This window comes from Callorhinchus milii, unplaced genomic scaffold (genome assembly GCF_018977255.1).
Source record: "Callorhinchus milii isolate IMCB2004 unplaced genomic scaffold, IMCB_Cmil_1.0 Scaffold10, whole genome shotgun sequence".
In the NCBI taxonomy this organism is placed as follows: domain Eukaryota; kingdom Metazoa; phylum Chordata; class Chondrichthyes; order Chimaeriformes; family Callorhinchidae; genus Callorhinchus; species Callorhinchus milii.
The window spans coordinates 8,829,724-8,846,049 of NW_024704751.1; the positions used below are offsets into that span (position 1 = coordinate 8,829,724).

At 44.9% G+C, this 16,326-nt stretch overlaps 2 protein-coding genes across 2 annotated transcripts in view; one reads left to right on the forward strand and one right to left on the reverse strand.

Annotated features, from left to right (window-relative positions):
• Positions 1–7,198, forward strand: part of LOC103180563 (unconventional myosin-Ic) — a 47,782-nt gene extending 40,584 nt beyond the window's left edge. The window contains exons 20-32 of the mRNA XM_007896497.2: positions 305–418; positions 788–864; positions 1,098–1,166; positions 1,512–1,596; positions 2,053–2,212; positions 2,829–2,912; positions 3,275–3,368; positions 4,021–4,076; positions 4,324–4,459; positions 4,677–4,747; positions 5,357–5,454; positions 5,580–5,679; positions 6,577–7,198. Of these exons, the coding sequence (XP_007894688.1) occupies positions 305–418; positions 788–864; positions 1,098–1,166; positions 1,512–1,596; positions 2,053–2,212; positions 2,829–2,912; positions 3,275–3,368; positions 4,021–4,076; positions 4,324–4,459; positions 4,677–4,747; positions 5,357–5,454; positions 5,580–5,679; positions 6,577–6,603 (1,171 nt within the window). The 3' untranslated portion in view covers positions 6,604–7,198. The remainder of the gene's footprint in view (positions 1–304; positions 419–787; positions 865–1,097; positions 1,167–1,511; positions 1,597–2,052; positions 2,213–2,828; positions 2,913–3,274; positions 3,369–4,020; positions 4,077–4,323; positions 4,460–4,676; positions 4,748–5,356; positions 5,455–5,579; positions 5,680–6,576) is intronic.
• Positions 7,199–8,099: 901 nt separating this feature from the next.
• Positions 8,100–15,651, reverse strand: serpinf1 (serpin peptidase inhibitor, clade F (alpha-2 antiplasmin, pigment epithelium derived factor), member 1). Its single transcript, NM_001292182.1, is given in 8 exon segments — positions 8,100–8,407; positions 8,840–9,041; positions 9,666–9,808; positions 10,374–10,571; positions 10,918–11,070; positions 12,543–12,756; positions 13,376–13,454; positions 15,419–15,651. Coding segments are annotated over 7 exon segments (1,248 nt in total). The 5' UTR covers position 13,454; positions 15,419–15,651; the 3' UTR covers positions 8,100–8,147.
• Between the last annotated feature and the right edge of the window lie 675 nt (positions 15,652–16,326).

Consider the following 16,326-nt stretch of genomic DNA (forward strand, 5'->3'; position numbering starts at 1 on the left):
AATCACATGAATGGTTCTATTCAGATGATCAAAGTGCTTGTGTGGCTGCATTGGGTTCTATTCCATCAACTTTGATCTACGATTTGTGAACAGGCAGTGGTACTGCACTCTTGGTAATTCCTGTGAAATACAGCAGGGAATAGTATGAGATGAGATGTTTCACACTATTAAATTACATTCCAGATTGTCCTTGCGTTGGCTATAGCTTTATTCAGACTGGGGGAGAAGGAAATGGCCAGGTTTGATTGAGTGCCTAATGTGAAGGCTTTGTTCAATAACTAGCAGTAATCATTGTTGTCTGTAGGTACAAATCTTTGTGCCCAGAGACCTGGCCGAATTGGAAAGGTCGTCCTTCTGATGGGATAGCGACTCTGGTAAAGCACCTTGGATATAAACCGGAGGAGTACAAACTGGGCAGGTACAGTACAACACTTAGCCTTGAGCACGGAGAGAATAAAGTGTGAACTACAGTGTAAGGACTCTAACCATTAATCTGTTACATTCTGGTTTGTGAGTACAATTATCCCTTATCCTGCATGTACAGGATAAGGGATAATTATTATCTTTTTTTAAAAAAATACCCTAAAACATAATTTATTTAAGACTTGTTAGACATTTGTAATGGTGGTATGACTTTTTGGTCACCCTGTGTGAACGGAGACGTTCTCTATCTTGATGTACAGTAAACAAAAATCCATAAAAAGTTTAGTTTTTGCCTTCACCATCGGAGCTCCTGCACAGCAGTTCCCATCCTCTTAATATCTTCTTGTCTCTTCTGACACTCAAGGACGAAGATTTTTATCCGCTTTCCCAAGACTCTCTTTGCCACTGAAGATGCCTTTGAACTGCAGAAACATACTATAGGTGAGTGTGTGCACCTTTAATCGTTTAGATGAGAGTGGGTGGAATTAACCTGATTTATTAATAATAATAGATATTGATTACCGTTCAATTTGGCAAATGGAAGTGACTCGGGGGGGGGGGGGGGGAATAAACTGATCCTGAACTAGTGCGAGGCTCATTGCTGCGAAAGTGAGTTGAAATTCTTGGTTCTTTGGTGGAATTCTAACCTCTTTGTCACGGTTTTCTTTGATTAGCCACGAAGATTGAGACAGTTTGGCGGGGTTTCCATCAGCGACAGAAATTCCTGAAGCAGAAAGGAGCGGGTAGGTGTTTCCCTGTTCTCTGTGCGTGCGTGCGTGTGTGTGCGTGTGTGTGTGAGCCGTGCATTGAACATGTACTCCCTGAATGATTTCTGAATTATACCCAGAATTGATGTAACTTGAGATGTTGTGAGAGACGTCGGTAATTACTCGGTATATTTTTATTGTCGTTAAAATCCTGTGTAATGTTTTCTGGTTTTAAATTGCTGCCATGAACAAATATATCTGGGTTAAGTGTACAAGTGCTCTGGGATGTGAAGGGCGCTATATAAATGCCAGTTGTTGTTGTTGTTGTTGCTTGTGGAGTTCAGTGAAACTCACAGGGTCTCAATGCTTCTGTTACTACAGCCATCAGCGTTCAGTCGTGGTGGAGGGGGATTCTCGGTCGCAGAAAAGCTGCTCGCAAAAGACACGCAGCCAACGTCATACGCAGGTTAGGCTTCCCTCACTCCCTTCAAAGCAACTGCAAAACATTAGTAGCTGAGTGGTTAGAGCACTCGCCTTGCGAGCGAGAGGACTTGGGTTTGATTCCTGGGCAGGCAAGGCAAAGCCTGGGCAAGTTTCCTTACTCCCCGTTGTTAGGCGATTGGTGGATGGCTTTTCTGGAGATAATAATCCCCTAAAAAAAATAATAATTTGATTACTCGATCCACGACTGTGGGGACACTGCTGTGCGCAATTGGCTGCCGCGTTTCACGCGCAAAAATATACGGTCAATTCACCGTGCAGTTTGTTCGGTGAAGCGCTTTGAGACGTCTCGAAGACGTGATAAGGCGCTGCGTCAACTGCAAGGACTATTATCATTATATTAGACATAAAGCCTTCAGTAATTTGGGTGGGGGATGTGAAAACAAACTTGTACCGTTTTATAAAAACTTTCTCCTCTCAGGTTCGTAAAGGGTTTTATTTATCGGCATAAACCCCGCTGTCCTGAGAACGAATATTTTCTGGATTACGTGAGATTCTCATTCCTCATGAAACTGAAACGAAACCTGCCAAAGAACGTTCTCGACAAATCGTGGCCTGTACCTCCCCCAGCGCTCTCAGAGGTAAAACTAAACTGATTGTTTATTTTGTGTGTGTGTGTGGTGTGTGTAGTCTGAGTGTGGTGTGAGTGTGTGTGTGGTATGTGAGTGTGGTGTGTGTGTGTGTGGTGTGGGTGTGTGTGTGGTGTGAGTGTGTGTGTGGTGTGAGTGTGTGTGTGGTATGTGAGTGTGTGTGTGGTGTGTGTGTGGTGTGGGTGTGTGTGTGGTGGTGTATGTGTGTGTGTGTGTGTGTGCACTTGCCCACACAGAGGCACTAATGTGAGTTGGGACACTTAGTCAGTCCTGCAGCAATAAAAAAATACGTAAAATGTCAAAAGGGGAAAGAAGTCAAAATACAATACCCTGTTTCTCACTTGTGATCATTCAAAATGCTAACTAGTTTGGGTTATAAAGACAGAAGTCACTGGGAACACTCAGCAGGTCAGACAGCACCTATGGAGAGAGCCAAGTGGGTTAATGTTTCAGGTCCAGACCATGGGAAGAGTTGCCATTTTTTCCTCGAGAGACTCACCCAGGTACATCTGAGGCAGAGGAGCTCTGTGGGAGGTGAACTCCAGCCTCCTGAATGCTCCAGCCCTGACAGTACTATCTAAGATACCATGTCTGCCTTTCTCCTCAGGCCTCGGAGCAGTTGAGACACTTACACATGCAAAATATGGTCCAGACTTACTGCAAGAAGATCACTCTGGAATGGAAGCAACAGGTACGGAGAAATTGAAAGAAGTTGGGACTTAGTGCAGAGATCAGTTTGGGTGAAGAAGGGCCTTGGTCTATTGGATCACATTCTTCCAGAATCTAAGGTCTTGTCTCAAGACTCATCTGTTTGGTCAACTTTCCCCTCCCCAACCCCCAGCTCCACCCCCAGCTCTGGTGTCTATCCAGCAGTGTTGAACAGCTTTGAGACATCAATCCACGACTGTTTGTGGGGACGCTGCTGTGCGCAATTGACTGCTGCGTTTTGCCCACAAAATACACAGTCAATTCGCTTTACAATAGGACAATGATTTTGTGTATGCTTTCCTCGGATAGCTTGATATTTAACAGTTTCATTGTGTTTTATACCAGCTGGAGCAGAAGGTTGTAGCCAGCGAACTGTTCAAGGATAAGAAAGACAACTATCCTCAAAGTGTACCCAAACTCTTTGTCGCCTCCAGGATAAGTGAGTAATCTCCCAAATCACATTGTTTCTAAAGTTAGCAATGTAGGTGGCGTGGCAGGCTGGGCGGGCATGTGGTGGCATGGGTTGGGGTGTGCCAGGTGGGTGTGGGCTGGGAGCGTGGACTAGTGGATGGTGTGGGCTGCGGATTTACATTGATTTACATAGACCTTACAGCATGGAAACAGGCCATTCAACACAACCAGTCTGTGCCAGTGTTTATACTCTACATTAGTGTCCACTCCTTACTCCCTTCCTTTGCCATCATAATAATAATCCTCGCATTTGATACAGCGCCTGATCACGTCTTTGAGACGTCTCAAAGCGCTTCACAGGATATACTGTAAAGTGAATTCACTGTATATTTTGTGGGAGAAACGCGGCAGCTAATTGCACACAGCAGCGTCCCCACAAACAGCTGTGGATTCAGTGACCAAATTATTATTTTTATTCATTTTTTTCTATTTCCTTTTCCCTCAAGTATAAATCTAGCTTCCTCTTAAATGCTTCAATGCAGTTTGTTTCGACCAGATGTGTACAGTGGGTGATGGGTCAGGGGGATGCCTGCTGGAGGGTGGGGCAGGGCAGAGTGGGACATGCACCTGTGGAGACCCTGTTTGAGGTCCACCATTAATGTACCTTCTTCTCGTTCCAGCATCCAACGAAATCAACCCCAAGGTGCTGCAGGTTATAGAGGTCGATAAAATCCAGGTACGTGTTTGTGCAGACACGCAATAATCCTGTGTCAGGGTTAGATCAGACTATAGCACGTATTACAAGCACATCGACAGTTCAGGAGTTTGAGAATTGCGTACTCTATTTCTGATTGAGAAATCTGTGAAGAAATACCGTAGATCAGATCCCACAGTTACCTTGTGTTTGGGTAAACATTTGATGACGCCAAGGATGGGAGGCTTCATGTTATAATGTTCCAGTAACTCAGGTTCCTCTCTTACAGTACGCCGTGCCCGTCACAAAGTACGACAGGAAGGGCTACAGGGCTAGAACGCGGCAGTTGGTCATTGCACAGAGCAGTGCCTTCATTGTGGAAGAAGCCAAACTTAAACAGAGGATCGACTACAACAACTTAAGAGGTACAGTTTGGTGTAGCTTTGTGTATTTCGGTGTGTACCCTGGTGTACCACACTCCCAGCAAGAGCGTGGAGGACGGAAACAGGACCAACGTTTCACACTGAACCTGCAATATTGATTATTCCTGAAATATCGTATCAATAAATCAAGATGTGATGGTCACACTTGAACGCATGCCGGTTTCTGATGTATTTTTGCCTCTCATCTGTTTTTCTTCAGGAATATCTGTCAGTTCGCTGAGCGATGGACTGTTTGTTCTTCATGTTCCCTGTGAAGACAACAAGCAAAAGGTACGTACATATTCCCTGGAAGGTAATCCAGGATCTGATACAGGAGCATGATGTGGGTCTCTCAAAACCTGGTCTGTATAGGATTCCACTGAACCAAACACATGACCGGGCTCTCTAAAACCTGGAGATTGAAAGCAAGTGGAGTGTGATTGTGGGTGTATTTATTTGTGTTGCAGTTCTGTGACTCAATTGTCTGTGTATGCAGTAATTTGAATGACTGAGTACTTCGTAACAATAATAATCCTCGCACTTGATATAGCATCTTCGAGATGTCTTAAAGCGCTTCACAAGAGTATACCGTAAAGTGAATTGGCTGTATTTTGTGGGCAAAACAGGACAGCCAATTGCACACAGCAGCGTCCCACAAACAGTCGTGGATTGAATGACAAGACGCTATATCAAGTGCAAGGATTATTATTATTATTGGAGAAGCAAAGGAACCGGTGTTTTTCTGATCAGCCCAGATTCAGCATTTAAGCAGTGTTCATCTCTTGGGGCCGTTGCTGATGAGAAGACCTGTCTTAGAATCTCCGAAGAGCAGATTAGAAGTGCAGAGGTATTTCAACGGCCAGGGTTCTGTTTACTGACGTTGTCTGGTTTCTTTGCCAGGGTGATGTTGTGCTGCAGAGTGATCACGTGATTGAGACACTAACCAAACTAGCCATGACCGCAGACAAAGTCAACAACATTAACATCATCCAGGGAAGGTGAGGCTGTGCCCGCTACACAATTATAATTACAAGTGCGCACCTCGGTGATATGGAGTTTGTAACTTTAACACTTTAAGGTTTTATTACAGGATCTGTGTTAAAGATTTGTTCTCTTCCCACAGCATAAAGTTCACAGTTGGACAGGGCAAAGAAGGAATAATCGATTTCACATCCGGGTCAGAACTGATCATATCCAAAGCAAAGAATGGTCACCTGTCAGTGGTAAGCGGCTGCTGTGCTTCACAGCCCTGTTTAACGAACAGTTTAGACCGATGGAATGAAGTGGGAGTCCTGTGGCTCAGTGGTTAGAGCACTCGCCTCACGAGCGAGAGGACCTGGGTTCGATTCCAAGGCCGGGCAAAACTTTACAGTATATCCTGTGAAGCGCTTTGAAACATCTAGAAGTTGTGATGAGATGCCGTATCAAATGCCTGACTGATCACTGAGATCCCGTAGATTTCTCATTGACACAAAGTAAGGAGCAACTTAAACTACTGTATAGTTGCCCAGGGTTTCAGGAAATTCCAATAAAATCTGTAAAGTGGACAGTTTAAAATGAGTTTAACGGTGAACGTGACAACAACTCAATCTGCCTTTAAAAGGAGAATTCATGGAATTTGGTGTAGATCCATTTGCCTGGATATCCTTTGAAACCAAACGGAACAAACATTTGGGATTTTTGTTTGTCATTGATATGAGGTGGGATTGAGCTCTCTGGGCAATGGAAGCTCATGAATGATCTCCACCCCTCCTGATCCCAACCCCCAGTTCGGGTCCAAATCCCTCCACTTGCCCCTCCCACCCTCTGCCCCACCATCGGAGGTCGTGCTTTCAGCCACTATGCCCCAAAACACTGGAACGTTCTCCCTCCACCCCCACCGCCTTGCCCCCCCTCTCTCCCCTCTTTCAAATCCCGGCTGAAAACTTTCCTTTTCAACCGTGCTTACAGCGACCTCCCCCCATTTCCCCCCCCCCTCCCCCTTCGGCTCGGGGTCAGGCTCCGCCACTGTTAAGTGCTCTGAGACGCTAGCCTACGTGGAGGGCGCTGTATAAGTGCAAGTTGTTGTTGTTGTTAGAAGAGCATTGTAACCGATCTACACTTGTGTCCTTTTCACACAGGTGGCACCTCGCCTCAACTCCAGATGATGCTTAAGTCATGGACCAAAACTGCCTGTTGTACAGAGGGATCACTTGAATCAATGCACGAATAAATAACAGAAAATCAAGCTCAAGAGTTTACTGGTGAGGAATTCAATTCCTCCGCCTTACCCCAATCTTTTAACCTCCCTTTACTCTCTTTGACGAACTGCCAAAGGCCTATGCTTCCAAGCCGGGATAAGAAAAAAATTCCTCCAGATTATACTTTAATTATACATTTTTAAAAAAATAAAAATAGCTATTATTATTATTGTTATTATCAGACTCACTAAATTGATTCACACTGCACAGCATCCGTGCGTAAATGTGTGATACGTAAAGCAATACAGAACAGGGTAAATTCTATATGGAAATGTGATCCCTTCTGATCCCAGTTTGCCATCGCAGAAGGTGTTCACGACTGGTTTTGCCTTGTACACCGCTTGCCAGTTCATTGATTTTATAAGATTGTTCGATGGAGAAGCTTTGTTTGATATTTTAGTTTATCATTGAACGATGAAAAGCCATGAAGAATCAAGGATGATTATTTTTTTGTCTTCCCCTGTATATAACCTGTAATAACTAATAAATCTTGTACAACACATGGATTCTGGAAGTGTTTTTTTTCCTCTGAAAAGCTCGGTTGCTGCTGAAAGTTGGACATAAAAAAAGCGCGCGGGAAAATAAGCCTTTGTAAAATATTAAGTGAGTGATCGAGGAGTAGACAGTCACGCAGTCACTACACTTGACAGTGAATCCCGCGGAACACTTTGGGACGTCCTTCCAAGGTGAAAGGCGCTATACCGAATGCTGTAGATTAATTAGTGTGATTCTAAGCCGGGGCTCTTCGGCCTCGAAAAGAAACATTGGCTTTTGCAGGACATTGGGTGCATTTCAGAAACAGCCTGAGATTCTAAAGGAGAGACAGTCGAGCCTGCAGGCTGGACTCGAGGTGACTTCATCCTTATCTCTTACTCTCATGTACTGAATGAGGGCACTGGGCTGTATCAATTAAGTCACTTTAATTCACCCATCTTGGCGAGAGCGCAGTTAGTACGACAGAGCAGTTTTAGCAATGATTAATGAGAGAGGAGACGCAGTAATGGTTTTGCATAGATAGCTGTATAACAAAGCTACGGATATCCTCAACCCAGAGCGCAAACCAATCGGTTGAAATTGGAATGGATATTTTGAGTCAGGAAACGAAAAGGATAAAGTAAGATACAGTAGAACTCTCAGAAGTCTGATCTGTATAAATGGTATAATTGCCTTAAGTCTGTCCAAGTTCCGTTGAATTTACTATTGTAGCGCTTTGAGACGTCTCAAAGACGTGATAAGGCGCTCTATCAAATGCAAGGATGATTATTATTATTTATACATTTCATGTCAGTCATACTTTGCATAAGTCATCTCAAATGTGTGGTTCCAACTGATATGGTTTTACTGTATTCCACACTGAGGTGGTCTCGGTTTGGAATATTACGAGAGCTTTGAGGCACAGATCACTCCAGGTTAATTTATTGCCACTGTCTCTTTGGGGGCGGGGGTGGGGGCTAAATTACAATCAGCCCCCTGGGATCCATGACCCTTCCAATGAAGAGCAACGACCCACTTGCGTTATCGTGTAACACCAAAATGAAAGGCCGGTTGACATGGAAATCCAGCATTAGTTCCCTTCCACCTTCCTCCTTGACAGACTCCTCAATCCCATTTTCTTGCAGCTCCAGGACAGCGAGGTGTTTAATGCTCGAGATCTTCAGAGGGGGGTTTGCAATTTTCGGCATCCGAGACAAGGTGTACAGAGGCTCGAGTTCTGTTTAACACAACAGCAATTTGTTTTTTGTGTGTTATACCCTTCAGCTAATGAACGTAAATACTCCGGTCATGGATTGAGTGACCAAATAATTATTATTAATATTAATTTTTTTGATGGGGTTATTACCTCCGGAAACGCGATCCGGGGTTAGGTAAATAGAGGCGTATGGACCAAGGAAACTTGCCTAACGTTTCGCCCTGCCAGGGAATCAAACCCAGGCCCTCTCACTTGCGAGCCAAGTGCCCTGACCAATACGCCACAGGACTCCTGCAGACATTGTGTTGTTTAATTTTAAAGGCCAAGGGTCCAACTGTCATTCTCAACAACAGCAACAAAGGGAGAGGACACAGGGCGCAGACTTCTGGATGATCCACATCCTGTGGAAGAATCCTCATTCCTCCCGGGTGCGAATTTGACTCTCATACTCACCGAGCTGTTCCTTCAGCTCCGTCACAGCTTTGAGCCGCAGTTTGGGTAAGGAGACGCTGGTTGGAACCTCCTGAAGCTGCTCAATGAGGTCCTGGATAAAGCCAGGATTCAGGTTGTCCTCCAGCTGGGTCATGTTTGAACTGATGACGTCGGGTAGGAAGATGAACATGCTGATGTCTCCGACAAATGGAAACATGCCGATCTAAAGGAAATGTTAGCAACTGTGTTTACTGAACATCCACAGGAGCTGTGAGATCCACAATTTGTCCCCTCAGGGTTTTGTTTTGGCAGCCGGGGGTCTGACACATACGGAAACCCATCACCACGCTTCAAGAATATCCAATCTCAACTGAGAGTTCCATGCATCCCTCCTACACGTGGAAATTCCCAGAGACAGATTGTTGGAATTCAATGCACACTCCCTCTCTCTCTCACCCTGGAGTTGCCTAATTCCAAAGATTATTAGGCGCAGGTTGGCCGGCAAGAAACGTACAGCCACACAAACATTCTCAAAGAGGCAAAACCCGTAATGCAGGATGAAAATTCAAGTCCCAGCAACTGCTTATATATCATGAATTAAGGATCACTTATGGTTCATGTCTCTTCCTGTAGGGGGGCACGAGGAATATGCCACCAGGGCTCTTAAATGCTACCCTGGGCCTTTAGAAGTCGATGGCAATTACGTTGTGGTTAAGCCATTGTTTTCACAGTGAATGTGGAACGTGAGGAGAGAGGATTGTAATTGTTGCTTGTGTTTGCAGTGATACAGAGAACTACAGGAAAGTGAGACAGGCAGGAAGATTATAAAGATAATGTCTCCCATTACCTTGCATTTTAAATCAGAGTCGTAACCAAACCGAAGAGGATAGTCTATTTCAGTCATCATGGGGACATAGACCACTGTGTCCTGATCCACCCTGAACGGCTTTTGCATTATGTTTGCTGAAATGAACCCTGTCATCAATTGACCTGTGTGAAAAAAAGGAAAATGGTGACTCTTTTAGCCTGGAAAGTGTCTGACGTTCGCTGTCAACAAGCCTGGAGCACAGTTGGCTAACTCTGATTTTAAGTTATGATTGTAATTTGCCACTTTAGTAGTATGAGCGTTACTATTTATAATAAATGGTGCAGATTCCTGCATTTCCTGTAGAGGAAATCAACCCAGCAATCACACAGACAACAGGAATACTGCCAACAGTTCTTGCAGTTGGACCTGATCACTGGATTAGCAGACAAGGCAATTTCCTTCTCAGCGACGGCAACAAATTGCATATAAATAGCGCCTTTCAAGTCAGGAGGAGGACTTCCCAAGCCTTGAAGGAGGCAAAGGAGGGGGCGAGGCGGAGGGCCTCCGGGATGGAGTTCCAGAGGATGGGGACAGAGAGGCTGAAGGCCTGACCTCCGATGGTGAAGTGTGCAGGGCGGGGGTCGTGGAGCAAGCCACTGCCTACACACCCAGTTGCTGTTCTGCTGGAGTCTCAGGCTCCATTTTGCCACTTGGACAAAGTAACTTAATGCAAATTAAATTTATTACCTTTAAAATGGCCGACACTAAGCAAGAAGATGCTCAGACGCAGAGGCACTGAGGTCATCATCCTGTCCACCTGAGTCTTCTGATTCACCCATTGGTTAATATTCCACAGGCTGATCTGGGGTTTATTACCCAGGGCCTTGGGCGTTTCACCATAGAACTTTTGAACCTCTTTCAAAAAATTTGGTTTCATCTTCAGCCCTGAAAGTGAGAACAAACAAACATCAGCCGCTGAGAAACATCAGTTTGGTTTGATTTTACCGAATCGCTTTCCTCCACATCAACAACAACTTGTGTTTATGTAGATGGCCCTCTTCACTCGGGCAGTGAGGGGAGGGATCGGGCAAGTCAATATGGAGTTAGCAGGTCACAGAGGTAGGAAGGAGCCAGGCCTTGGAGGAGGGCTTTGAAGGCGGGGACGAGGATTTTGAACTCTATCCAGTCAATTCACTTTACAATATAGCCTGTGAAGCGCTTTGGGATGTTTCGAAGACATGATATGAAACACAAGGATTATTATTATTATTATTGGTCACCATGCTCTTACTCCTTGTGTACATTCGAGCTCCCATTTTGAATTGTTTGGGTGGAGATGTGATTTCAGCAATGAGGTCCTTGTAGACTTTATGAATCTCCAGATCGTTTAGCGAGCGAAAGTTGAGGACCCTGTGAAGCATTTGCTCATTCGGCTCGGCAACACCTTAGAAACAAATAAAACAGCACAAAGTAATAGCAGCGGAAAACAAAGCATTGACCTCACTACAGATTTTGTTGAAATCAGTTATTCTGCGTGTTTCTGACCTTAAACACGTAAGAGGGAATCCTAAGATTCGCCGCTCACAGTGTTGAAGATGTGGCTGGAATATTAGAATTTGCTAGACGAGGTCAATCCAGTTTGCCTTCCACCATCCTGGCAGGTCACTTGCACATATGATACGCATGAGACCACTCTTTGGTGCAGGTTTCGATACTCTTAACCGAGGTATTGGGTTTCTGCACATGTCAGACCCAAAATAAATCTACTGAGATGCTCTAAAGACACTGCTAAGTGGTTTAAATTATTATCTCGACATCTCGTAAACTGAAAATATTAGGATTTAGGAATATGCATAATCAGGAAGAGCAACAGTTATTATAATTAGACAATTGAACCAAAATGACCAGCAAATACCTGGGGTTCGGGGATGATAAGTGGGGACATGAGGCATAAGGTTAATGAACCCAGAGCTACGCAGGAGTTAAGAAGAAATCTCTTACCAATTCCGGCTGGGAACTTGTGGAATAAACTGCCGCTAAGTGCAGGGAAGGCAGAGGCTGCTGAATCATTCAAGAAAGAGCTGAGCCAAGACCAGAGGCCGGGCAAGGTGGGTTCATGGTTCTGGAGGGATGAGGAACTGGGCTTGGGCTGAATGTGCGGCTTGTAAGGAACGTCAATGCATAGGTCAACGGGGGGACATCTCAGGGGCTCTGGTTGCCAAGAAACTGCATTGGCCGAGTTCTGGACAAATGTCCACATCTCTTGGCTGGAATTGGTGTGCAGTTTAGCACAAACAACCCAAAAAGAGACAAAGAAGCAGAAAATACCTTTGAAAAAGGCCTCTCACCCTCAACAAAAGAAAAAAATGAAGGGTCAATAATAGGGGTAATGTTGTTAATAACCCTAATAATGATCGCTTTGACCAAAAGAAGGGGACAAATGTTAGCCACCGTGTGGTGTGGCCCTGAGCCTTACAGAGCAGGGAGGGTCAATCCCTGGCCTGTGCTCAGTGAAGCTGAACTATTCTGAGGCCGTGGTTGGAGCACCGTGGTTCTTATGTCAACTAAGAACGAGAAACAGAGACTAGATTTCCACCCCTGCTCGGTAACCAATCTTTGCTGCTGGAAAACATACACCTGAGAGTAAGATTCAGCTCAGCAGTTACGTAGCCTCTAATTGTCACTGTCTAAGCTCACGTGTCAAACAAGGAACCATAGAGCTGCTGGTACCTGATACACATATAACCATATTTACAGCACAAGTGCATCACCTTGAAGGAAAAGAATTTGGAGAAGTGACAGAGGAGGTAGATCATTTAAAGGGAAAATAATTCTCTCTATGGTGACCCGGATTCCAAAGAGGGACTCTGACCGTGATGTTGGAACGACAGAGAATGGAACCAGGATCTTTCTCACCCAGCGAGAGCTCAGACAGAGCTGTGGCTACACTCAGGGGAGACATGAAGACGTTGGCAGTGGGGGTCTTTTGGGCTACCTTCCGATATAAATCATAGCCAAAGGTGGAGATAGCCAAGGCAACTCTCTGGACTGGATTAGTTGGCAATTCCTCTTCCTCTTCAAATGGCAGGTCCGTCATCTCCAGAAATGTTCTTTCTTCATTGAATGATCCCTGGAAATGTTTGAGATGATTATTGTTGTGATTTTCACCTTGTGCTGTTGAAGCTAATTATATTGGGCACCCAGGAGCGAGTTACAGGCTGGAATCTAATTGAAGGGTTCACATGGTTTATATCTAGTGATTCAGCCACTGCATTGTTAGTCATTCGAGAACACGCTTGCCCAACAGGCAAACCCAAACTATCACTTTAACTGTTCAATGACCTTTTGTGAACTTGATCGCTGGTTTAAAAGAAGCAATGGTTTTGGGTATCAAGCAGAACGATAAATCTGCTGGAGAATGTAAAGGAGGCTGAACCCATGTATAGTATGAATATGCCAGCAACTTAACTTCTCACATGGGCAGTAGGCTTATTATTATTAGAAGCAGTAGTTAGTAATAACAATAACAATAGTCCTTGCGGGCTGGCACATACGCACACATGCACACACACACGCACACACACCAAGTCTTACTTGACAGGATGTTGAAGTGTTTTGGAGACGTTTTGACACAAGGTGTTATAAAGATACAAGTTCTTCCTCTTTCGTGAAGCCTTCTGTTCCGATCAGAACGCCTTGGAAGCACAGCTGTTTACCTTTGCAAAGTATTGGAACATGAAAAGACTTACCTGTGGGAATCCCTCATCTTGGGTGAGAGAGAGGGAACTGAGGGCTGTCAGGCTCACCAACACGATCAGACTCTTCATCCTGTATTCGAAGGGGGGAAATTACCAAACATCTTATTTCAATAAGGTCAGTTCCAATAAATTTGATGGCAAGGCAGGTCCCAGTCTCAGGATAACCAATAGGACCTGGCTTTCTGGCTGATCTCCATCTCAATTGCATTAGCCCACGGCCAGACCAGTCCAGTGTCCTATATTGAGCCTTTGCCAGAGCTGTTCTGTGATCAGCAACGTGTAGCTGATGGCTTTTTATGAACTTCTCACCAGCCTGGCTTTGTTTTTTTTACAGGCTGGGCTCAGTGTGGGTTTGAGACGCTGCCTAGTGTGTTGTTGTTGTTGAATGTGAGGGCAAGTTTTGTGCTGGAGGCCAAAGCCCACTGGGATCACCAGGAGGGGGATCACCCCAGTTCCAGTCCCTGTTTAAAAACATGCCCAAAGTTTCACAGGTTCAAACACATGCCTCACTCAAGAGATAAGGAGCAGAGTAAACCAGATAGAGAATCCATTCCTCTCTCTCAGGCCACATGTTCCAACGAAGATTAAATCTTACACAATCGGCCAAGGTTGAGGTTATGTTTACAGAAATGGACTTAAAACAGAAAACTGATCTGTATTTAACCTCATTTGACTCTCATGCAAATGGGTTCAGAAGATAAGAAAAGGTACGGGTTTAAACGCTTAAACTACTTAAAGGGGCCTCAGAAAATAAGGGTAGTGGGAGCACGGAGGAAACATTAAGAAGAAAGCTGAAACCTTTACCTAGAGTAAAGATTTTACTCACTCGCAATCATATTAATAAAGAACATCTCTGAGAAATTTAAATGGACGTCAAAGAAGTCAGAAATCATTCAATTCAAATGGTCCTGTTTAAATAATAATCCTTGCATTTGATATAGCACCTTGTAAATTTGTTGAGATGTCCCACAGTGCTGCTGTACACAATTGGCTGCTGTGTTTCGCCCACAAAATACACCATCAGTTCATATATCCTGTGTAGCGCTTTGAGACGTCTTAGCGATGTGATAAGGCGCTATATCAAATATAAGAACTATTATAATATGCTTCCCTGGGATATCTATTCCACATAGTCACACACCTGTGGAATTATATCTAAACCGTCTGTTCACCTTCCCCTTGTCCTGAACTTGAAGCCTATGGTCACCAGAATCCTCTCTGGGATTTTAATACTAGTCTTTTTTTGTCTCAGGCACGACTGATAGTTCAATGCACTTTACCCGTTTACACCAAAGAGATTTCAGATAAAACTGAGGCCCCTCTGTTCTCCTCAGACAGGTTAATTATCAAACAAATTTTTGTGCTAATCCCCAAGCAAATATTTCCATGAAAAAAACACACACAGAAGTCCGCCTGGAGGCTAACATGAAACATTAGTTTGGGTTTGCAAACTTCAAGTTCTACCCTGCCTTTTAGAGGAACATTGGCTCCAAGCTCCCGTCAGATCAATTTCAAGGCCTTCTCCCTCACATCCTCTGCTCATTTGACTCGGGCTTGCTATGTGTTCCCTGCCCCCTCCACCCCACCATCGCTAGCCAAACCTTCAGCAACTACAGCATAAAACTCTGCAACTTCCACTCTCCACCCCTCCACCTCACTCCCCCACCAGCCCCCGCCCCCCCCCCCCCCCCCCCAACTCGGGTTTTAGGAGGTCATAGGATGGGGCAAAACCAAGGAGGGGTATAAAAGTGGGGATGAGTATTTTGAACTCTATCCTCTGGGGGATAAGGACTCAACCATATGATACAGCTCTATATCAAATACAATTATTATTATTATTATTTATATATCTTCCAATGGGTTTAAACCATGTTCCTTTGGGAGCAGTTTATTTCACAAACTAAAATTCTGATCAGGGAGTCGGATTGTTTTCCAAGCCTCATCACTTTCAATCCAAATCTCTCTCCCCCTCTCGCTTCTCACTCAGTCTGCTGGGTGTTAGTACTTTAACAGTGAAGCAGTCCGGTTCCTTACCTGCCAGTGACGGACGAGTTTGCAAAGTGAGCAGTTTGCAGTCACGGATGCCAGGTTTTATCCCTCAGCTTTCCTGAGCAAATATTTGCCCTGACGTAGGATTCCCTGCCAGGTCTCACGATCACAGATGAAAAGCAGCAGAAACCCTCTAAGGAGACCTTGGGTTAAAAATAAAACCACTTCATCTCCAAGTTCCAATTGCACGGAGGTGTCACATTTCGTTAGCGCGTACTGAAAAGCACAGGAACCCTGCTGGCTCCTCACACTGCGCAGATTCCTTTACTTTGCATCTGGCCAGCGATCAGACAGGCACTGTGCAAACCTTCTCAACAACTGACCGTGACTCCGGCCACTCTCCCAGCCCCTGCCCTCCACCTCTCCTACCCCCCCCCCCACCCCGACTGTCCAGCGCCCTGGGACATCTTTCCGAAGTGAAGGGCGCTACACAAGTGTGATTTGTTGTTGTTTCAGTTGAGAATGCAGTGCACCCAAACCCTTCTGCCAATTATAAAGAGAAGATATATTTTCTCATCGTACTTTAAGAACGTGGGAATTCCATCTCGGGGAATGGCCAGCGTGTGGGTTGGGAAGCATGGGAATTCTCAGCTTGGTTTGGATACTCTTAAGCACAAGCGATGGCCTGATTCTGTGGTGTAACAACACTCCCATGTTAAAGAGAATCAGCCCACAGTTGCAATCCATTAACTGGGGAGATTTAATGGTCAGACAGCTCTATCTGCTGGCAGAGGGTTGGTGTAGCAAGAAGAAGCTAAAATGGCTTTTTTGGGGGGCTGAATTACGACTGCCCAATCAAAGGAAACACGTGGAGTGTTTTTGAGGCCACACTCTGACCCTGTTTGTGTGATGTGCTCTTGTATTTTTCCACCCAGTAATTTGTAGCGACAATG